This window comes from Salvelinus fontinalis, chromosome 23 (genome assembly GCF_029448725.1).
Source record: "Salvelinus fontinalis isolate EN_2023a chromosome 23, ASM2944872v1, whole genome shotgun sequence".
NCBI lineage: Eukaryota > Metazoa > Chordata > Actinopteri > Salmoniformes > Salmonidae > Salvelinus > Salvelinus fontinalis.
Genome location: NC_074687.1, coordinates 5,615,042 through 5,639,703, shown reverse-complemented (window position 1 = coordinate 5,639,703; position 24,662 = coordinate 5,615,042). Strand labels below are relative to the sequence as shown.

General features: G+C 42.9%; 2 protein-coding genes across 3 annotated transcripts in view; one reads left to right on the top strand and one right to left on the bottom strand.

Moving 5' to 3' along the window:
* The window catches only part of cmss1 (cms1 ribosomal small subunit homolog), a 74,572-nt gene that overhangs the window by 15,258 nt on the left and 34,652 nt on the right, over positions 1-24,662 (bottom strand). The gene's annotated exons all lie outside the window — the stretch shown is intronic.
* The window catches only part of LOC129820761 (filamin A-interacting protein 1-like), a 38,814-nt gene continuing 29,382 nt past the window's right edge, over positions 15,231-24,662 (top strand). For both annotated transcript variants that reach the window (XM_055877704.1, XM_055877705.1), the window contains exons 1-3: positions 15,231-15,413; positions 16,109-16,285; positions 16,490-16,668. In XM_055877704.1, coding sequence (XP_055733679.1) covers positions 15,255-15,413; positions 16,109-16,285; positions 16,490-16,668 — 515 coding nt within the window. In that variant the 5' untranslated portion in view covers positions 15,231-15,254. The remainder of the gene's footprint in view (positions 15,414-16,108; positions 16,286-16,489; positions 16,669-24,662) is intronic.

Sequence of the window (24,662 nt, the reverse complement as noted above, 5' to 3'; positions counted from 1 at the left end):
TGTCTGTGTTCTCGTCAAAAAGTACCGACAGGCATTGGGCACATTCAATCCCTCATTTACACAGAGTGACGTGTGAACAGTAAAAATACCCCCAATGATGCATCACACAGAGGTCGCTCCTAAAAGTCACTGGCATTTTGGGACCAACGACTGTCACACATCTGGGCCCATCGCGCCACACACACACACTTCTAGGCCAGTCCTACCAAACACACACAGGTCGTCCAGGCTGGAAAGGTGAAAGGTCAGAGGGGGGTGATAATTGGCATCCCTCTCTATCATGTCATGTTGCTTATTGGGACATCCCAAAATGACACAGGGGTGTAGCGCCCTAAACACCCTCATTAGAGACACAGGATTAGAGAGCCTATTTTACACCCAGGACCACATTCTGACCCCAACAACACCAGAGACAGAGAGAGACAGAGAGAGAGACACAGACAGAGAGAGGTGAATAGAGGAGAGAGAGGGAGGGAGGTGGTATGAGAAAGAGAATGGAGAGCAGAGAGAGTTCGTGGATGGGGAAAAATGAGACACACACTGCACAAGTTCATTCCAGACAATTTCCTACATAGTTAAGGGGTAGGGAAAATTACCCACAGCATTTACATTTGAGTCATTTAGCAGACAGACTCATCCAGAGTAGATGTCGACCGATTAAATCGGAATGGCCGATTAATTAGGGCTGATTTCAAGTTTTCATAACAATCGGAAATCTGTATTTTTGGACACAATTTTACGCCTTTATTTAATCTTTATTTAACTAGGCAAGTCAGTTAAGAACACATTCTTATTTTCAATGACGGCCTAGGAACGGTGGGTTAACTGCCTCGTTCAGGGGCAGAATGACAGATTTTTACCTTGTCAGCTCGGGGGATTCAATCTTGCAACCTTACAGTTAACTAGTCCAACGCTCTAACCACCTGATTACATTGCATTCCACGAGGAGCCTGCCTGTTACGCGAATGCAGAAGAAGCCAAGGTAAGTTGCTAGCTAGCCTTAAACTTATCTTATAAAAAACAATCAATCATAATCACTAGTTAACTACACATGTTTGATGATATTACTAGTTTATGTAGCGTGTCCTGCGTTGCATATAAATCGATGCGGTGCGTATCGTTGCTCCATTGTGTCCCTAACCATAAACATCAATGCCTTTCTAAAAATCAATACAGAAGTATATATTTTAAACCTGCATATTTAGCTAAAAGAAATCCAGTTTAGCAGGCAATATTAACCAGGTGAAATTGTGTCACTTCTCTGGCGTTCATTGCACGCAGAGTCAGGGTATATGCAACAGTTTGGGCCGCCTAATTTGCCAGAACTTTACGTAATTATGACATAACATTGAAGGTTGTGCAATGTAACAGGAATATTTAGACTTATGGATGCCACCCGTTAGATAAAATACGGAACGGTTCCGTATTTCACTGAAAGAATAAAAACGTCTTGTTTTCGAGATTATAGTTTCCGGATTCGACCATTTTAAATGACCAAAGGCTCGTATTTCTGTGTGTTATTATGTTATAACTAAGTCTATGATTTGATAGAGCAGTCTGACTGAGCGGTTGTAGGCAGCAGCAGGCTCGTAAGCATTCAAACAGCACTTTCCTGCGTTTTGCTGTGCTTCAAGCCTTTCAACTCCCGAGATCTGGCTGGTGTAACCGATGTGAAATGGCTAGCTAGTTAGCGGGGTGCGCGCTAATAGCGTTTCAAACGTCACTCGCTCTGAGACTTGGAGTAGTTATTCCCCTTGCTCTGCATGGGTAACACTGCTTCAAGGGTGGCTGTTGTCGATGTGTTCCTGGTTCGAGCCCAGGTAGGAGCGAGGAGAGGGACGGAAGCTATACTGTTACACTGGCAATACTAAAGTGCCTATAAGAACATCCAATAGTGAAAGGTTAATGAAATACAAATGGTATAGAGAGAAATAGTCCTATAATTCCTATAACAACTACAACCTAAAACTTGGGAATATTGAAGACTCATGTTAAAAGAAACCACCAGCTTTCATATGTTCTCATGTTCTGAGCAAGGAACTTAAACGTTAGCCTTCTTAAATGGCACATATTCAAATCAAGTTCAAATTTTATTTATTTTATTTTACCGTTATTTTACCAGGTAAGTTGACTGAGAACACGTTCTCATTTGCAGCAACGACCTGGGGAATAGTTACAGGGGAGAGGAGGGGGATGAATGAGCCAATTGTAAACTGTAAAGCCAATTTAGCCAGGACACCGGGGTTAACACCCCTACTCTTACGATAAGTGCCACGGGATCTTTAATGACCTCAGAGAGTCAGGACACCCGTTTAACGTCCCATCCGAAAGACGGCACCCTACACAGGGCAGTGTCCCCAATCACTGCCCTGGGGCATTGGGATACTTTTTAGACCAGAGGAAAGAGTGCCTCCTACTGGCCCTCCAACACCACTTCCAGCAGCATCTGGTCTCCCATCCAGGGACTGACCAGGACCAACCCTGCTTAACTTCAGAAGCAAGCCAATAGTGGTATGCAGGGTGGTATGCTGCTGGCAAGTTTCAAATCAAGTTTATTTTATATAGCCCTTCGTACATCAGCTAATATCTCGAGGTGCTGTACAGAAACCCAGCCTAAAACCCCAAACAGCAAGCACATTGCAAACATATTGCACTTTTACTTTCTTCTCCAACACTTTGTTTTTGCATTATTTAAACCAAATTGAACATGTTTCATTATTTATTTGAGGCTAAATATATTTTATTGATGTATTATATTAAGTTAAAATAAGTGTTCATTCAGTATTGTTGTAATTGTCATTATTACAAATAAATAAAAATGGTCCGATTAATCGGAATCGACCTTTGTTTGTCCTCCAATAATCAGTATCGGCGTTGAAAAATCATAATCGGTCGACCTCTAATCCAGAGAGACGTACAGTAGTGAGTGCATCCATTTTATTTTTTCATACTGGTTCCACGTGGGACCCCTGGCGTTGCAAGAGCCATGCAGCCACACGGGACCACATGAATGCCCTCATTTCCTAACCCCTGATCCTCCCTGGTCAGACCAGATGGTTATAGGCTGTTCTGCTCACAGATAAGGCTAACAGGTGAATGAGTTCACAGGAGGGAGAGACATGGATCAATGGAGATGCCTGGTTTAAATGGGAATCAATAATGTTAATTGGTTTTTGAGATGATCAATAGATTGAGGCAGAAATCAGCTGAAACCAGATAGGCACCATGTTGTTCACTGGGCACTGTTGTAAAGTCATGATCAAATCACAGACTGGTTTTGAGTACTGTATAAGAACCAGGTGGACTCTTGAAAATACACACACACACCAAAAACACGTGCAGACACACACTAAAAACACGTGCAGACACACACACCAAAAACACGTGCAGACACACACCAAAAACACGTGCAGACACACACCAAAAACACGTGCAGACACACACCAAAAACACGTGCAGACACACACACCAAAAACACGTGCAGACACACACCAAAAACACGTGCAGACACACACACCAAAAACACGTGCAGACACACACTAAAAACACGTGCAGACACACACTAAAAACACGTGCAGACACACACCAAAAACACGTGCAGACACACACCAAAAACACGTGCAGACACACACACCAAAAACACGTGCAGACACACACCAAAAACACGTGCACACACACACTAAAAACACGTGCAGACACACACACCAAAAACACGTGCAGACACACACCAAAAACACGTGCAGACACACACCAAAAACACGTGCAGACACACACACCAAAAACACGTGCAGACACACACCAAAAACACGTGCAGACACACACTAAAAACACGTGCAGACACACACCAAAAACACGTGCAGACACACACACCAAAAACACGTGCAGACACACACTAAAAACACGTGCAGACACACACTAAAAACACGTGCAGACACACACACCAAAAACACGTGCAGACACACACTAAAAACACGTGCAGACACACACCAAAAACACGTGCAGACACACACTAAAAACACGTGCAGACACACACACCAAAAACACGTGCAGACACACACCAAAAACACGTGCAGACACACACACCAAAAACACGTGCAGACACACACTAAAAACACGTGCAGACACACACCAAAAACACGTGCAGACACACACCAAAAACACGTGCAGACACACACACCAAAAACACGTGCAGACACACACCAAAAACACGTGCAGACACACACCAAAAACACGTGCAGACACACACTAAAAACACGTGCAGACACACACTAAAAACACGTGCAGACACACACTAAAAACACGTGCAGACACACACACTAAAAACACGTGCAGACACACACCAAAAACACGTGCAGACACACACTAAAAACACGTGCAGACACACACCAAAAACACGTGCAGACACACACTAAAAACACGTGCAGACACACACTAAAAACACGTGCAGACACACACACTAAAAACACGTGCAGACACACACCAAAAACACGTGCAGACACACACTAAAAACACGTGCAGACAGACACCAAAAACACGTGCAGACACACACTAAAAACACGTGCAGACACACACTAAAAACACGTGCAGACACACACTAAAAACACGTGCAGACACACACTAAAAACACGTGCAGACACACACACCAAAAACACGTGCAGACACACACTAAAAACACGTGCAGACACACACACTAAAAACACGTGCAGACACACACCAAAAACACGTGCAGACACCAAAAACACGTGCAGACACACACTAAAAACACGTGCAGACACACACTAAAAACACGTGCAGACACACACACTAAAAACACGTGCAGACACACACACTAAAAACACGTGCAGACACACACACCAAAAACACGTGCAGACACACACTAAAAACACGTGCAGACACACACTAAAAACACGTGCAGACACACACTAAAAACACGTGCAGACACACACCAAAAACACGTGCAGACACACACCAAAAACACGTGCAGACACACACTAAAAACACGTGCAGACACACACCAAAAACACGTGCAGACACACACTAAAAACACGTGCAGACACACACCAAAAACACGTGCAGACACACACTAAAAACACGTGCAGACACACACTAAAAACACGTGCAGACACACACCAAAAACACGTGCAGACACACACTAAAAACACGTGCAGACACACACTAAAAACACGTGCAGACACACACTAAAAACACGTGCAGACACACACACTAAAAACACGTGCAGACACACACTAAAAACACGTGCAGACACACACTAAAAACACGTGCAGACACACACACTAAAAACACGTGCAGACACACACCAAAAACACGTGCAGACACACACCAAAAACACGTGCAGACACACACTAAAAACACGTGCAGACAGACACCAAAAACACGTGCAGACACACACTAAAAACACGTGCAGACACACACTAAAAACACGTGCAGACACACACTAAAAACACGTGCAGACACACACTAAAAACACGTGCAGACACACACCAAAAACACGTGCAGACACACACCAAAAACACGTGCAGACACACACTAAAAACACGTGCAGACACACACTAAAAACACGTGCAGACACACACTAAAAACACGTGCAGACACACACCAAAAACACGTGCAGACACACACCAAAAACACGTGCAGACACACACCAAAAACACGTGCAGACACACACTAAAAACACGTGCAGACACACACACCAAAAACACGTGCAGACACACACTAAAAACACGTGCAGACACACACCAAAAACACGTGCAGACACACACACCAAAAACACGTGCAGACACACACCAAAAACACGTGCAGACACACACCAAAAACACGTGCAGACACACACTAAAAACACGTGCAGACACACACTAAAAACACGTGCAGACACACTCCGGCTGATTATCCCTGCGGGGCAGATAGGCCTAAGTGCCCTGAGTAAAGCTCTTAATCACTAACAGGGCTAACTATTAGTCTGATTAAAGATACCACTCAGCCCTGCAGGATATCAACCGCTGTGTGCTTGTGCGTGTGCAATTTCAACACGATTAATCTCACTTGAGATGTTATATACGTAACATTAACATCCATTGGTAGTGGACGAGGTGAGTAACCTCCTAATACAATATAAATCACCCTAAGCACCTGCAAAAGAGGTGTATAAAGCCTAACTCATCAACACAATTCCTTTTAAAGCATCTTTCTGTCTTCCACTCTCCTGGCTAGACAACAAGTACACAGCTGCCAGGTAAACTGGGTTTGGTTCTGAATTCTACAGTACCACTGAGCACTATGATATCCCAGGCCCATTTCTCATCATGTTCACTTTGACCTTTCAGGTCAGCAAAATAACATGTTTCCGTGTTTCAGAAATTCTAGATAACTTTTTTTAATCAATGAAGTGGTTAGAAATCTATACTTCATCCCAGGTCAAGTAGAAATGGCCCATTTTGCAGTCCAGAGAATATATTGATGACGTTGATGCCTGTTCTTTCTTCCTCCTTTAGACACTATTGAACATCCGTTATTGTTAAATCAATAGCGAATTTAGCAAACTACAGGCACAAATTAAACAACCCTTTTAACTGTCAGTGAAAGATGTCCGAGATTGAGGAAACGTGTTTGGGGAGATTCTCTGCTCATGAGGTCAAGAGACATTTTCCTCCCCTACTGAAAAAGGGTAAACCATTTGTTGACTATTTTTAGGTAGTTTAAGAGTATACATCTAATGTTAAATGGAGTGTTAGGAAGTGACAAGTTCAGGAAGAGGCACAGGTTGTAGACTGTGAAATGGATCAACCACTAGCCTACAGTCTATTTAGTATAATGGATGATAAGAGTTCCCTAGTCACAAGTGTCATCACAACAGAATAGGCTAAATGCTGCCCCCTATTGGATTGACCAACACATTAGCTCTCACATGAGACAGATGGTAATGAACTGGAGCAAGCTTTTTAATTCAGGCAAGTGTCAAAACACCCCAATGATTTAAACTGAATAAGAAATATACACGGTGTACAAGTACTGCATATCGACTGATGGTACTTAGTGTATATAGTCATTGTTACTCAGAGGCTGCTGCCTACATACAGGCTTGAAATCACTTGCCACTTTAATAATGCAACTTTAATGATGTTTACATAGCTTGCATTACTCATCTCATATGTATATACTGTATTTTATATACCATCTATTGCGTCTTGCCAATGCCGCTCTGTCATTGCTCATCCATATATTTATATATTCTTATTCCATTCCTTTACTTAGATTTGTGTGTATTAGGTAGTTGTGGAATTGTTAGATATTACTTGTTAGATATTACTGCACTGTCGGAACTAGAAGCACAAGCATTTTGCTACACTCGCATTAACATCTGCTAACCATGTGTATGTGACCAATAAAATGTGATTTGATTTATTCCTAACGTTCTCATTTTTCTCTCTCTGCATTGTTGGGAAGGGCCCATCAGTCAGCATTTTACTGTTAGTCTACTACACCTGTTGATTACAAATCATTTCGCAAACACATCTGATTTGCTTCTATTTTCTTAGTAAGACAGTAATACAACACATACTTAAGTGCACAAATTGTGTAGCGTCACAGCCTTGGGTTTATCCACAACGCAGGGGTACAGAATCATATAATCATTGACCTGTGATGTCAGAGCGGTTGCATGTGATATCCATGTGTCTATGAGGGCCAAAGCACATCTCTGAGCTCTCTCTTTCCCCCTGACAGATAGTGTGTGATGTTTAATGTTTAAGATCACTCCAGCCTCTCTCTATCATGTCTGTAGCACTCTGATGCAATGCCAGAAGAATCTACAACCTGATGGCTGTGGATGGACGGCAAGTGTGTGTGAATGTGCAAACCTGACTACCTTGCAAGCATACTGTATCCATCACAGACACACACACAAACGTGGACTTTCACATGATTCCCCTATCCAGAGATTGTACTAAGCTCTCTTGACAGAAGGTCAGTCTTTATTTTGCAGCAGAGGACTCACACCCCATTTTATATCCTCAGTCCAAAATGTAAACGACATGTCATTACATCACAATGACCTTCAAATGGACTGTGCTTTTCCATGTTAGTGTTATGGTTGACAGGCTTATATCCTGTATTTCCACAGTCTGAAAGAGTGGTTTTAGGTCTGTTTAAAGCCAAGAGACTACACCCAGCCAAGAAAATAACCACTCAAATTGTAAAAATATATTACCCACTGAGAGGGCAGTTCTGCCAAAATAAGAACAATAAATAAGGCCCATTAAGCTGATGGGAAGTTTGGTATGCATCAGTCATGAGTATGTGAGAGCGTAGCACTAGCCATGCATGTGTGAAACAGAGGCCACCAGTTGGAATGCTCCAAGACAAGAAACAGAGAGACAAACCCCACAAAGAAAGAACTGTTTCATAAACGGTAAAAAGCCTATACAACGTCTAACCATTCCAGCAGTATGAGACTAGTAAAAGCTACACAGCAAATCTGTTGTGCAAGGCGACTTCATCGCAATGGTAGCAATTTAGTCAATTCCCATGAATTGTGATTTTTCTCTCATACTGTTTCTAAAAAGGTAGAAGGTGGTTCACAACATTCACCGTAGACAATTCCTGGACTATAACCAGTAAATCCCTTTTCCTTCATGCACAGTGATTTGAAAGAATTGGAGTGCTGCGGGGGATATGGTGGAGTAGACCTATCAGTGGCCATGAAGGGAGGGAGACGAGGATGGCCAACCGAAATATTGAACACTTTCTGACAGCAGTTCAAAAACAAACGCCTCAGAAGATGGAAAGGAAGGGGATGTTTAAAAAAGGTTTTCAATTCTCTGGTGGGCGTGTCATTAGATGCAAACATCTATCACAGGTGCAAACCCAATGTTTAATGTTAAATATTTGGAAAAACTTTATTGCTCATGACTTGTTCCTCTGGTCCAATTCCATGAAGAGGATATTGTAAAACGCCATATCTTTGAAAACTGCCTCACCCCCGAGATTCCATAAAACCTTACTTCTCCGAGGGCCGCTGAATACTAACATGAGTGAACATAGCTTTAGTAATTCATGCATTGAAGTCAAGGCAAAGACGCAACCCGAGACTCCCCTGCATCCTATTGATTAACCACATCAATAGGCATTAACAGCTCCTCAACACATGACTTCATAAAAGGTCAATAGGGTTCAGCTAATTCATGTGCTGTGTTTTTTCATCACAGCTGAGCTTTAAGGCTGATCTCAGTGGTAATGGTTGGCTGTCTGAAACGTAACTTGGACTCATGTCACTAATATAAGTGTTTTACGATCAGTAGAAAACCTGAAGTAATGATGTAATCTATACTGTGCTAGGTCTATGGCACAGAAACTTTGCCTAAATAATTGTACACCGACTTGTTTGAAGTTGATTCAAACAATGTCATGTAAACAGGTCATGCAGGATGAGTTTCCTAATCTGCATGACTGCAGCAAATGTTTACTAAAGCAAGAATGATGGAATTGTTGGGAGAGCCATTATTTTCCCTTTGTTGTGTTGGTTGTGGGTAAGCGAGCTCCTGGAACAAAGACTGTTGTTGGGTTCTAGAACTCCTGCTCTTGGAACCAATAATGTTGTTGAGTTCTACAACTGCAGCTGGAACCAAGACTTGGGTTCTACAAATTCTGCTCCTGGACCAAAGGAGTTGTTGGGTTACAGAAATCCTTCTCTTGGAACCAAATGTGTTGTTGGGTTCTAGAACTTCTGCTCCAAACAGGTGATCTACTGCACTACTGTTCCAATATGTCTGACACGTTTACTAGCTCTCTATAAAAGCAAAAAACTGAGACAGAGAGAAATAAAAAGAGAAGTGAAGGACTCTCCTGCTGAGAAAGAGGTAACTGAGCCATTTTCTAACAGATGAGAGGTTAGGGGAAAGTGATGACAGCCTTGTTCCATTGTTAGAGGAGCTGAGCAGAAAGAAAACTGACAGAGGGAACCAACTCATTCATCCTCCCTAGACAGTGACCACAGTAGGGCATAATCTTGACCATGGCACCTACAAGTAGCCACCTACACCCCAAAACTCCTATCCCCCAACGTGTACGCCAGGGCATAATCCTGACCATCTACTCGGGGATCATTTAACTCTAAGGTGGTCTGAATGTTGCACATTCAGTTTGTTTTTTAACTCATCCACCAGCTTGGCAGGACTGAGGTAGTAGCGGTATCATTTATCCGTCACAATAAGTCTTACAACCAGGCACGCTGTCACCTACACGTCAGCTTTTGTAAAACACTGATTTAAGGAACGTTGATGTGTGCCATCTTAACCCTGGCACGAGAGGAGCGGGAGGGAACCTCAACCTGAACCCAAGCCTCCCATAACAGGTGGGTAATACATTGGTGTATTGGGAGTGAATTGGTAGCGACAGGCTGGACAAGCCAGGCCTTCTCTCAGCCTTTTATTAAACATGTACTAGACCTTTCCACGGTTAATTAGTTTAAATGGTTACATAACAGGGTTCAGAACGCCAGTGAATAAATGTGCATTCATAGACTGAAGTCATGTTTATATTAATCAAGCTTTAAGATGGTATTTAAGAGGGCAGGCGAGTGGTGAAAGTGTGTGTGTTTCACCATGTACAATATGAGAGTTATTTAACGGTTGGGTGCTGAACGGGTGTGTACACGTGACCATGTTTTTTATTTCGAGGTGTTAGTGATTTTGGATCCCGGGGCAACCTGTAGAAGGGGAAAACCGGGTCGACGCGGGCAGCTCTCCATGGTTAAGAAAATAAACCAAGGAGCCAATGGGCATGAGGCGCTGCCATTCTGTCTGCCAGAGGAAAGCCCTCAACTGGGTCCGTGACGAACACAGACACTGCACATGTACTGGGGTGAACCTACACTTAGGATTGTATGAGCAAATGAGTCTGCATTTGTCAAGAGATTAAGCGTATAGGCTAGGCTATAAGCCGGAGTGCATATCTGTGAGTGTGTCCAGATGAGTCCTGTGTGTGCGTGCAGAACTCAGCTGTCTCTCTCATCATTAGGCACAGGGAACACAGAAGTGCAGATGTAATGGAAAGCAGGATGGACAAGAGAACATGAATTGGTCCACGTGAAACACAGACCAGGCCAGCAGATAGAAATTATATTCTATTAACTTCTTATGGCTGCAGGGGCAGTATTGAGTAGCTTGGATGAAAGGTGCACGGAGATGCCCAGAGTAAACGGCCAACTCCTCAGTCATAGTTGCTAATATATGCATATTATTATTAGTATTGGATAGAAAACACTCTGAAGTTTCTAAAACTGTTTGAATTATGTATGTGAGTATAACAGAACTCATATGGCAGGCAAAAACCTGAGAAAAATACCAAACCGGAAGTGGAAATTCTGAGGCTGGTGGATTTTCAACTAAGATCCCATTGAAATCACAGCGAGAAATGAATGGGTTTGCACTTCCTACGGCTTCCACTAGATGTCAACAGTCTGTAGAACTTCTCCGGTTGGAACGTTATTCAAGATTTATGTTAACAAACTATAGTTTTGGCAAGTCGGTTAGGACATCTACTTTGCGCACCACACAAGTAATTTTCCAAACAATTGTTAACAGAAAGATTATTTCACATAATTCACTGTATCACAATTCTAGTGGGTCAGAAGTTTACATACACTAAGTTGACTGTCCCTTTAAACAGCTTGGAAAATTCCAGAAAATTATGTTTTGGCTTTAGAAGCTTCTGATAGGCTAATTGACATCATTTGAATCAATTGGCGGTATACCTGTGGATGAATTTCAAGGCCTACCTTCAAACTCAGTGCCTCTTTGCTTGACATCATGGGAAAATCAAAAGAAATCAGCCAAGACTTCAAAAAACAATTGTAGACATCCACAAGTCTGGTTCATCCTTGGGAGCAATTTCCAAATGCCTGAAGGTACCACGTTCATCTGTACAAACAATAGTACGCAAGTATAAACACCACGGGACCACCCAGCCATCTTTCCACTCAGGAAGGAGATGCGTTCTGTCTCCTAGAGATGAACGTACTTTGGTGCAAAAAGTGCAAATCAATCCCAGAACAACAGCAAATGACCTTGTGAAGATGCTGGAGGAAACAGGTACAAAAGTATCTATATCCACAGTAAAACGAGTCCTATATCAACATAACCTAAACGGCCGCTCAGCAAGGAAGAAGACACTGCTCCAAAACCACCATAAAAAAGCCAGACTACGGTTTGCAACTGCACATGGGGACAAAGATTGTACTTTTTGGAGAAATGTCCTCTGGTCTGATGAAACAAAAATAGAACTGTTTGGCCATAATGACCATCGTTATGTTTGAATGAAAAAGGGAGAAGCTTGCAAGCCGAAGAACACCATTCCAACCGTGAAGCACGGGGGTGGCAGCATCATGTTGCAGGGGTGCTTTGCTGCAGGAGGGACTGGTGCACTTCACAAAATAGAAGGCATCATGAGGCAGGAAAACTATGTGGATATATTCAAGCAACATCTCAAGACATCACTTAGGAAGTTAAAGCTTTGTCGCAAATGGGTCTTCCAAATGGACAATGACCCCAAAAATACTTCCAAAGTTGTGGAAAAATGCCTTAAGGACAACAAAGTCAAGGTATTGGAGTGGCCATCCAAAAGCCCTGACCTCAACCCTATAGAAAATCTGTGGGCAGAACTGAAAAAGCGTGTGTGAGCAAGGAAGCCTACAAACCTGATTCAGTTACACCAGCTCTGTCAGGAGGAATGGGCCAACATTCACACAACTTATTGTGGGAAGCTTGTGGAAGGCTACCCAAAACGTTTGACCCAAGTTAAAGAATTTAAAGGCAATGCTACCAAATACTAATTGAGTGTATGTAAACTTGTGACCCACTGGAAAAGTGATAAAAGAAATAAAAGCTGAAATAAATCTCTCCACTATTATTCCACATTCTTAAAATAAAAGTGGTGATCCTAACTGACCTAAAACAGGGAATTTTTACTAGGATTAAATGTTAGGAATTGTGAAAAACTGAGTTAAAATGTATTTGGCTAAGGTGTATGTAAACTTCTGACTTCAACTGTAGCTAGGTGTAAAATAACCCTAATTTATAAGACAGTTCTTATTTTATCTTTCAATGACATTCGCAACTCAACAATCATCTATTTGGTAGCTATGAGACCTGTTGGCAAAGATGACGATAACTAACCCTTTTATCTGTGGTGTTCGCAAGCTGTGTTGGTCCCATGTTTCATAAGCTGAAATAAAAGATCCCAGAAATGTTCCACACAGAAATGTTCTACACAAAAGGCTCCCTTCTCTAACATTTTGTGCACAAATTTGTTAACAACCATGTTAGTGTGTCTTTGTCCTTTGCCAAGATAATCCATCACACTGACAGGTGTGGCATATCAAGAAGCTGATTAAACAGCATGATCATTACAGAGTTTTGTCACACAACACAATCCCACATATGTCTCAAGTTTTACGGGAGTGTGTAATTGGCATGCTGGCTGCAGGAATGTCCGCCAGAGCTTTTGCCAGATAATTGAATGTGAATTTCTCTACCATAAGCCGCCTCCAATGTCATTTAAGAGACATCGGACCCAACAAAATCCTTATCAGTAGTTCTCTAATAGGTGCTATAGTTACCCCTGGGGCCCCACGTTTCACCCCACCCCCTCCAATGAACTGAATTTACCTTAAGTAAATTTTTTCAGCTTATTTGCTGATCAAAAGATGTACAGTTTAATAGACAGACTAAGTTAGCAAAACAATACCATATAATCAATAGTTAACACTCCCGATATGGGTAAAGTATATCTACATAAAAATAACATTGTTTTATCAATGTATTACATGTTTTTTTTATCAATGGTTTTGACAGGTTTTTTTCTCTCTCATGCCGGTCTCCATCCAAAACCGTCAATGCCATGGTTTTCCAATTACCGTCACAGCCCTGTGTGTGTGTGTGTGTGCGCTGTGGACTTGCATTTGAGGCTGTGTCCTAGGTTGGAAGTACTTGATGTTAGAATGGGACCTCATTAAAGGCTTACTTTATCATTCCTTCCATCCCAGTAAACGAGTGGAGCGAGGGAGGCCAGAGAAAATGAAGGCCAGATATCTCCATCTGTCTTAGTAGTCGATAAGGAGAGGATAACAACTTAGACAGACAGCTTTGACACACACACACACACAATTGGATTTGTCACGACTTGTTTTTGCTGTACTTTTTTTACATTGTAATTATTTGTGTACTTGTTTGACATTTTACTGCATTGTTATGAGCTAGTAACATTGGCATTATGCTGCACCTGCTATAACATCTGCTAAACTGTGTACGCACCAATAAACTTTGATTTGACAAATCACACACGCACAAAACCCCCTTTAATAATCTGTCTACTTCGGCTTCCTCTTTCAAACGACCTTATTGGACTGTTTTGATGACAGCATCCAGCTGTAGCCTACATTCCTACTCCCCCATTCTTGTGTTGTTGGGACATCGGACTAATCTTTCACTGCTGTGTAACTCTGGAAACTCTTGTCCTGTTTATAGTGTATTTGTGTACGTGCGTTAGCGTGTGTTACCAGGCCTATCTTGTGTGCATGCGTGTGTGTTCTGTGTATGAGCTCACCTACTGGCTCGAGCTGTGTGTGACCCTTAAATTCTAAACATAGAATGCTTTGGCTGGGTATTAGGATGATTCTCTCAGATGTTTCTCCTTCTAAATGAGTTTGTGCAGAGATACTATGGGGCCTACTTTATTAAAAGGATATTCTGCGGTTGGACCAGCATTGTTTGCCGTTGCTGTAACCTGTTGGAGTCAGCGTTGAGAACACACACCCACGCACACAGAGACAGACCGGCAGTTCATATGGTCTGTAATTAAGCCCTTGGTCAAGCAGACAACCAGCCCCCCCAGTCAATTATGTGCTAACAGAGAAACTATAGATGGCCTGAGAAACATAAGCAAGCATGCTGAAGCTATCTTTTAAGCCCTGGGCGGCTGGTTATGACTACGTACCTCAGTGTTTACATCAGCTGTAATAAAGTCATTAAAGCTGTAACTGATACACACAGGCACTAGTTCATTCAAACAAGAAATTGATTGAAATTATACCACTGTCCCCGTCACTGCAATAACCTCCCTTTACTCTCTCCCTCTTTTTCTCCCCCTCTCACACTTCCATGTCCCTAAATCTCTCACTATCTCTCACTCCTTCACTTACTCTCACTCCCTCCCAGGTGCGTTCCCATAGCAACATCTGTAAGATGGCTGCCCGGAACGGCTATGGTTCACAGAACTCCGTGGCCCACCTAGACCCCCTCAAGGGCACTGTCCTGAGGGACAGCATGGGAGGAGAGAGGGGGAAAGACCTGTCCAGGGATGACCTCGTGTTCCTTCTCAGTATAATGGAGGGAGAGCTGCAGGTGAGGACAGGACAGACCAGTCCTAGTGTATCTGGACCTAAGTTTATAGAAGTGGAGTTAGCCTATTAGCCTGATCCACAGTGATGACCGCTGCGCTCTGTAAGCTCAACAGATCAGGATGGTCGTACGAGGCTATAGCTCAGACTTGGCCATGTTCAAAACCACAATATGGTCAAATCCGTATAAGTGAAAATACGAGTCGTACATGGTTTCCACTAGATACAACAGCCACAAAGTCAAAATTGGCTATGGTGTAGAAATATTTGCTTTTTGGTCTTAATTGAAGGTTAGGGTTAGGAATAAGGTTAGCAGTGTGGTTAAAGTTAGGTTTAAAATCACATTTTAATAAGAGAAATTGTAGAAATAGGCAAGGTTTATGATTTTGTGGCTGTCGTAACCGTCATACATCACGCATTGACGTCATCACTGGGACATTTGTTCGAAACTGAGTTGAGTCCAGCTGTATGTGAGCTGTAGAGAGAATGATTCCCTCTCTAACAGAGGAGCCTATTGTGACTGTGACTAAAACCATGGGTAAAACACTCCTAGACATGCCTCACAGACCATGACACACACACAGCCTACACCACAGCTGTATAGGACAGATTTATTTTCTCCTTCTGTTGGGAGTCTAATCTCTTCATCCCTTTCATTCTTCATCCCTCCATTTGTATTATATCTATCCATCTCACCAGGCAAGAGATGAGGTGATCACGGTCCTGAAAGCAGAGAAAATGGATCTGGCTCTGCTGGAGGCCCAGTATGGCTTTGTCACCACAGGAGAGGTGCTTCGAGCCCTGCAGAGAGACTCACTCCAGGACCAGGCTTCTGAGGCCCAACAGCAGGATGTCTATGAGAAACCCATGGCTGAGGTAACAGGCTATAAACCCTATTTCTATTAAAGCCATCAGTCAAACTTAGGAGTGTGTATGCTTTGAGGCATGGGTTTGCAGTATAGATAGCAAATGATAAACCAACCAACATATTAACCCATTGCCAGTTTCAAACGACACAATGAGAACCATGGTGTTTTAAGTTTGGCCCAGTCTTCATGTCCGTCTCTCGCTCTGAGTTAGCTGGACCGGTTGGTGGATACGGGGAACCAGAGCTACAGGCGGATGCTCGAGCAGCTGCTGCAGGTGGAGCGTTCCCACAGTTGCGCCCTCTGCAGGCTGGAGGAGCAGGACCAGCAGCACCGCGCCTTCATGCAGCGCAGCGACGACCTCACCTGTCTACTGGAGCAAGACCGTGAGAGGTCAGTGACACTGACCGACCGCTAGCTCGCTAGCACATTTTTAGCAATATTAACCTGTTGGGGATGGGGGCGCTGTTTAGACTACTTATGCTAATTTGGCTAATTTTTGAAACGGCTTCCCACAAAATCCTTGATCGTACAATATGCATATTATTATTATTATTGGATAGAAAACAGTCTATAGTTTCTATAGGAGTTGAAATTTTGTCTCTAAGTGGAACAGAGCCCATTCTACAGCAATTTCCCTGACATGGAGTCAGATTTGAGAAATGTTGGCCACTCTTCTGAAGTCATTTAAAAGGGCACTGTCGTTGCTATGACTATACGGACACTTCTTACGTCTTCCCCTGGATGCCTTTACGTGATGACGATTCCAACGGGGTCGATTGCGCGTTCACAGGCCCTACAAATGAAAAAACCCTGAAGCTAGTCATTCTTTGGGAGCTGCGTCATGAGCCAAGAGGACACCGGCGCGCACCTGTTCCAAGCGTTAGTTTAGCCTGTTATATTTCTCCGGTCATCTTTTCACTCGTTATAGGAGTTAAAAACATCATAAGGTAGTTAATTTAAAGCGTTTTATAGCAATTTATATCCGTTTAGTGCGATTTTGGGACATTTATTTTTGCAACGATGTGAAAAGTTGGGCACGCTTTTCAGTTCATCCCGAACGCAGTTGACATTTCCACATGGCAAGAGGACAGCTTTCCACCAAAAGACGATTTCTCCCAAGAAAGGATCCTTTGCCCAAGATACTGATGGAAGAACAGCTCAAGGTAGGACATTTTTATTATGATAAATCGTGTTTCTGTCGAAACATTTTAGTGGCTTAGGACGCCATGTTTTTTGACGTAGCTTCGCTTGGCGCAAACTGTATTGAAAAGTAAGGATAAATTAAAAAATGTAATAACGCAATTGTATTAAGAATTAAATTGTCTATCAATCCCTGTCCACCCTATATTTTTTAGTCACGTTTATGAGTATTTATGTATAAGAGTAGATCACTGTCTAAGTGGCGCAAGGAAATTTTCTGACCAACTGAGCTACATTTCACATTGTCTAACCATGATTTTGGTGGCTAAATATAAACATTTTCGATCAAACTGTATATGCATGTTGTAATGTGATGTTACAGGAGTGTCATCGGAAGAATTCTGAGAAGGTTAGTGAAAAAATTAATATCTTTTGGCGATGTTGACTTTTATCGCTCACTTTGGCTAGAATCAATGCTGGGCTGCTAATTGCTATGTGCTAAGCTAATATAACGATTTATTGTGTTTTCGCTGTAAGACACTTAGAAAATCTGAAATATTGTCTGTATTCACAGGATCTGTGTCTTTCGATTCGTGTATGCTGTGTATTTTTACGAAATGTTTGATGATTAGTAGTTAGGTAAACACGTTGCTCATTGTAATTATTCTAGTCCATTTGTGACGGTGGGTGCAATTGTAAACTATGCCATCTACCTGAAATATGCACTTTTTTCTAACAAAACCTATCCCATACCATAAATATGTTATCAGACTGTCATCTAATGAGTTTTTTTGTTGGTTAGGGGCTATAAATATCTTAGTTTAGCCGAATTGGTGATGGCTACTGGTGTTGGTGGACAAATAAAAGATGGTGGATTATGCTAATGTGTTTTTAGGTAATAGATGTACATCTTTACATATTGTGTCTTCCCTGTAAAACATTTTAAAAATCGGAAATGTTGACTGGATTCACAAGATCTGTGTCTTTCATTAGCTGTATTGGACTTTAATGTGTGAAAGTTAAATATTTAAAAAAAAAAAATTTTTTGAATTTCGCGGCACTGGTTTTTCAGTGGGGGGGGGGGGGTGTGCCGCTAGCGCCACGCTGATCCTAGACAGGTTAAGTCAAAACACCTCAAAACAAGACATGGTATCAAGAGCAAGATCAAACGAGCCACTTAGGATTCCCCACATGGCATCTTCTTGTCATTTGTTGCTCGCTATCTGGCCATCCAGAATCACTACACAGCCTTCTGACCCTTTGAAGCACACGCATCGTTTCCTGACGTTGTCGTCAGCTAACCAGTCTATCCTTCCTCTACTTGATGTCTTCGAAGAGCTCATTCTAGGCATAGGACAGGCAAGAGGACAGGGGTCGTGTTAATAATGCAGAATTATGCCTTTTTTTACACACAAAAAAATATCTTGCTGCGTTTTGTAAACACAGCTCTAAAACGCTTCTTATTGTAATTTCTGCTCGGCATCTGACTAAGTTTGTGCTTCAGTCGGACTTCTCTACTCACAACTTCATGAACGGGCATTCTACCAGCAGACAGCGCTCTGACTGAGCTGTACACTTTCTGGTAAAATGCAAGATTAACTTCAAGCTAAACATTAGGAAGAATGTAACCTGCTACATTTCCTATGATAAACATTATAAATATGATGACCATGCATAGTTTTGGGGAAAAATAGGTTGTTTTTTCGTTCAGCTTGTTTACTTGTGTGGCTGCTAGCCAATGATGTTGCACTTCTATTATCATCTGATGAAAATGAAGCTTTGTCTTCCTGATGTGTTGCACTAATGTATTTTCTGTGAAGGAAAACTAGTTGCATGCCCCTGATCAATCTATTGAATAAAAAAAACATTCAATATAAAATATCGGTGAAACTGTCTAAATGCAGATTTGTGCTTTGAAAATGCAGATTTCTGAACTATAACTTGTCCCCTGAAGTATAAAGGGCATGCTTATCTCTCTGAGAACATTCTAAAAGAGTGAGATCACACACGCACGTCTAAGCCTCACAATGCTTAAATTTAATCTGCCATGTTTATCTTTGATATTAGACACTCCTTCAATCAGACTGTCTTTTTACTGCATTACTTATCCTCTCGGCTTCTCTCCCTTTCTAAAAATAAACACAGGCTACTCCCTGGAGCTTGACAGAGAGAAGGATGGACATCGGGTCTGTGACTCTCAAAACATTACAGCAAGAGAAAATGTCTACACCTTGACAAGAGACTACACATGGTTGTTAGTGCTGGAGGGAAAAGTAAATACTGGAAGTAGGAGATGACACTGAGCAGGGAACGTATCTCAAATTTAATCTGCCCTTTATCTCGCTCGCTCTCTTTAATCATCACTCAATCCCATCTCCTGCGTAATTCAGACACTGATCTTAAGTCTCTCTCTCCCTCTCATAATATCCAGTGCCTCAGAGAGGAATGTCTCCCACTCATCTCCTCTTAAATCTCTCTTCCTCTCAATTCATCCACTCGGGGGTTCAAAGACATCCACATAATATCGGTCCCCCCTTCCCTCCCTCTTTCCCCATCCTCTGGTAAATGAAAGAGATGAAGGATGATGTAATCTTAGCACGTTATAGCATGATCTAGTGTTGGGCGGGATCCAGATGTTCATACCGTTTCTGTACCATACCTGGGTATCCTGACCCCCTCCACCGGTAGTTTCTGTACCATACCGGGGTATCCTGACCCCCCGGTAGTTTCTGTACCATACCTAGGTATCCTGACCCTCCGGTAGTTTCTGTACCATACCTGGGTAGTTTCTGTACCACACCGGGGTATCCTGACCCCCCCCCCCCGATAGTTTCTGTACCAAACGGGGTATCCTGACCCCCTCCACCGGTAGTTTCTGTACCAAACGGGGTATCCTGACCCCCTCCACCGGTAGTTTCTGTACCAAACGGGGTATCCTGACCCCCTCCACCGGTAGTTTCTGTACCAAACGGGGTATCCTGACCCCCTCCACCGGTAGTTTCTGTACCAAACGGGGTATCCTGACCCCCCCCCCCCCCCCCGGTAGTTTCTGTACCAAACGGGGTATCCTGACCCCCTCCACCGGTAGTTTCTGTACCACATCGGGGTATCCTGACCCCCCCCCCCCGGTAGTTTCTGTACCAAACGGGGTATCCTGACCCCCTCCACCGGTAGTTTCTGTACCACATCGGGGTATCCTGACCCCCCCCCCCCCCCCGGTAGTTTCTGTACCAAACGGGGTATCCTGACCCCCTCCACTGGTAGTTTCTGTACCATACCTGGGTATCCTGACCCCCTCCACCGGTAGTTTCTGTACCATACCTGGGTATCCTGACCCCCTCCACCGGTAGTTTCTGTACCATACCTGGGTATCCTGACCCCCTCCACCGGTAGTTTCTGTACCATACCTGGGTATCCTGACCCCCTCCACTGGTAGTTTCTGTACCATACCTGGGTATCCTGACCCCCTCCACCGGTAGTTTCTGTACCATACCTGGGTATCCTGACCCCCTCCACCGGTAGTTTCTGTACCATACCTGGGTATCCTGACCCCCTCCACCGGTAGTTTCTGTACCATACCTGGGTATCCTGACCCCCTCCACCGGTAGTTTCTGTACCACAACGGGGTATCCTGACCCCCCCCCCCCCCCCCCCCCGGTAGTTTCTGTACCAAACGGGGTATCCTGACCCCCTCCACTGGTAGTTTCTGTACCATACCTGGGTATCCTGACCCCCTCCACCGGTAGTTTCTGTACCATACCTGGGTATCCTGACCCCCTCCACCGGTAGTTTCTGTACCATACCTGGGTATCCTGACCCCCTCCACTGGTAGTTTCTGTACCATACCTGGGTATCCTGACCCCCTCCACCGGTAGTTTCTGTACCATACCTGGGTATCCTGACCCCCTCCACCGGTAGTTACTGTACCATACCAGGGTATCCTGACCCCCCATCCCACGCCCACCGGTCGATAGGCTGTTGGTTGACAGATTTCTTTAGTCGAGCAGTCGCGAATAGATTAAAAAATAATTGTGGCGCACAAGACACCCGTGGAGTGAGGAGAAAACTGCCTGTGACTTTTTTGTATAAGAAAAGTGAGGAGAGGGGAAACCAACTTAATTAGGTCTGTAATCAATAGCCTAGCTGTTAAATGTGCCTGGCTTTAGAAATCATCCATATATACACTAACAGTCAAAAGTTTGGACACACCTACTCATTCAAGGGGTTTTCTTTATTTTTACAATTTCTACATTGTAGAATAATAGTGAAGACATCAAAACTATGAAATAACACAGATGGAATCATCTAGTAACCAAAAAAGTGTTAAACAAATCAAAACATTTTATATTTGAGATTCTTCAAAGTAGCCACCCTTTGCCTTGATGACAGCTTTGCATTCTTTCAACCAGCATCATGAGGTAGTCACCTGGAATACATTTATATTATCAGGTGAGCCTTGTTAAAAGTTGATTTGTGGAATTTCTTTCCTTCTTCATCGTCATAAGTAGGATTAGTATAGTAGACTTGTATAACCACAATCGAGCTGCAGGCCTAAGAGTGTATCCTGTTTAGCTGTCTTAATACCGTAACTTACTTAGGCCTGTATTTCAAAATACAGCCTACTGTATCCATCCTTCATTTGTTCATGTCATCACAGCATGAGTCACTCATGCTTTGAAATGCAATAAAGCATTTTAGTTTTAAAATGAAATGATCCTTGAACAACTAGCCTAAACAATAAATAAACTGCAACATGTCAGCAATTGCATTCACGAATAAAACTGTTTTGTTTGTTAGAACACCCACTTTAGTGTTGTTTACATTGTTGCAAACAGTCAGAATTTTGATTTATACTATGTAGTGCTTCCTCCTAAAACCATCCTCCTTTTTCTGGATCAAAGGTCTTCCAACACAGACTTCCCCTTTCCCTCCTGAGCAACCACGTCCTCCGTATCTACTATGCTGTCACATATTATGGTGTTGGAGTTTGTTTATAACCAATTTATTGATGTGATTATGATATGCTATCGGTCAGGCCCTATTGGTCACGGGCATGTGATGCATACATGTGTCACAAAGAGAGCAAGCGCTGAGGGAATGTTTTTCCTAAACAAATAAGGGATTTCGGTAAGTTAACTTTTCAGTCAGAGAAAAAAACACAAGAAAGTAGAAATGGCTGTAATCATGTTGCAGCTTCAGCACCACAGACTGTGCCACAAACACTGCTGCTGTGCTGTGGTCCCTGGTTGCTGCAGCAGGGAGGAGAGACAACATGTGCCAGTCACACAGGCACCCGCTGTCATTTGTTAATACAAATGTTTTTTTACACTGCGCGGCAAGTCCAAGCCCGGCCCAAATCAATTCCCGCCGGGCTACCTCGAGTAAATTGTGTCTTCATTATTTCAAACAGTGTGCTTAAAGTATCAGACAAGCTCAGTGCATATAGTTGATTTTATTGAAACACTTAGGGTGTGTTTAAATATTGAAAAATACACATTTAAAAATGTCAACCAATCGATTGGTCGAAAGGACAGGGGTGGGGGGCATAGCACAGTAATACCTGAAGCCCACACAAGCGCCGATATGTCACTTATTTTATAAATAAAAACTATTTAGGCAACAGGGATATTGATCCAGGAGGGGATTGAATGTCTCTATTCTGGGTACCAGTCTTTTTGGCTAACATTACATTCCTTGCCACTCCATTTCATTGCCAAAGCGACTGGTCTTTTGGCAATCTCAGGATTTATGGAGGAATTGCTCATTGGTTGTTGGAAAAAACATCAACATAAAGTCAAAAATAATCCTTTAGCTAGGATAGTATTTTGATGCTTAGAAACAAAGCAAAGAGGTTTAGTGGTTGGAATTGCAGTATGTATTTAGTTTGAGAATTAAGACATGAGCTAGCTGGTTTCATCTGGACAAACAAAACAATGGCTTAGCAACCGGATACCAGCATGTTCTGTGGAGAGAAAAAAAAAGTGATATAGTTCCAATATTTGGAAAATCGTTGTGATTGGAGGATAGCTGTGAGGGTTATCGAATCAGGATCAACTGTTAGTTAAAGAGACTGGTGCTCAGGCTAGAGTGTCTCTGTTGTAACCAAGAAGCTTGATCTTAACCTTGACATCTAGCCACTTAGCTAACAAGTTTGCTAACCAAATGCTGGAGGTTTAAACTGGATAGAAATTATTTGGCACATCTTAAATGTCTTATAGTTATACTTCAAATTGACAACATTTTAGGGACATGAAATCTTATCCAAATCTGTTCATATACACCCCCAGAAAGAATAGGACTACTTTTTTACATTTGAGAAGCAAGCACTTAGATATGGTCATTTTCACACTTTCGTGGACTGTTTGGGAATGATGTAGAGTATGGCAAGTGAAAATTCTATACCAATATAGAGTGGGAAAGCAGCCGTGGGTTTGGACAGTTGATATGCCCTGCAGTAAATTAAATGTGTCAGTCTTGTCCAGCACCAGACTCTACACAGACAGGTACGCCATAGCCAATCATTGCTTCAGTAGGACTATATGCAAATAAGCCATTTGGCACACGGGCCTGCCATCATTCACTCTGAACTGGACTGTGTGTTACAGGCAGCAGGACCGGTCATCATTCACTCTGAACTGGACTGTGTGTTACAGGCAGTAGGACCGGTCATCATTCACTCTGAACTGGACTGTGTGTTACAGGCAGTAGGACCGGTCATCATTCACTCTGAACTGGACTGTGTGTTACAGGCAGTAGGACCGGTCATCATTCACTCTGAACTGGACTGTGTGTTACAGGCAGTAGGACCGGTCATCATTCACTCTGAACTGGACTGTGTGTTACAGGCAGTAGGACCGGTCATCATTCACTCTGAACTGGACTGTGTGTTACAGGCAGTAGGACCGGTCATCATTCACTCTGAACTGGACTGTGTGTTACAGGCAGTAGGACCGGTCATCATTCACTCTGAACTGGACTGTGTGTTACAGGCAGTAGGACCGGTCATCATTCACTCTGAACTGGACTGTGTGTTTACAGGCAGTAGGACCGGTCATCATTCACTCTGAACTGGACTGTGTGTTTACAGACAGTAGGACCGGTCATCATTCACTCTGAACTGGACTGTGTGTTTACAGGCAGTAGGACCGGTCATCATTCACTCTGAACTGGACTGTGTGTTACAGGCAGTAGGACCGGTCATCATTCACTCTGAACTGGACTGTGTGTTACAGGCAGTAGGACCG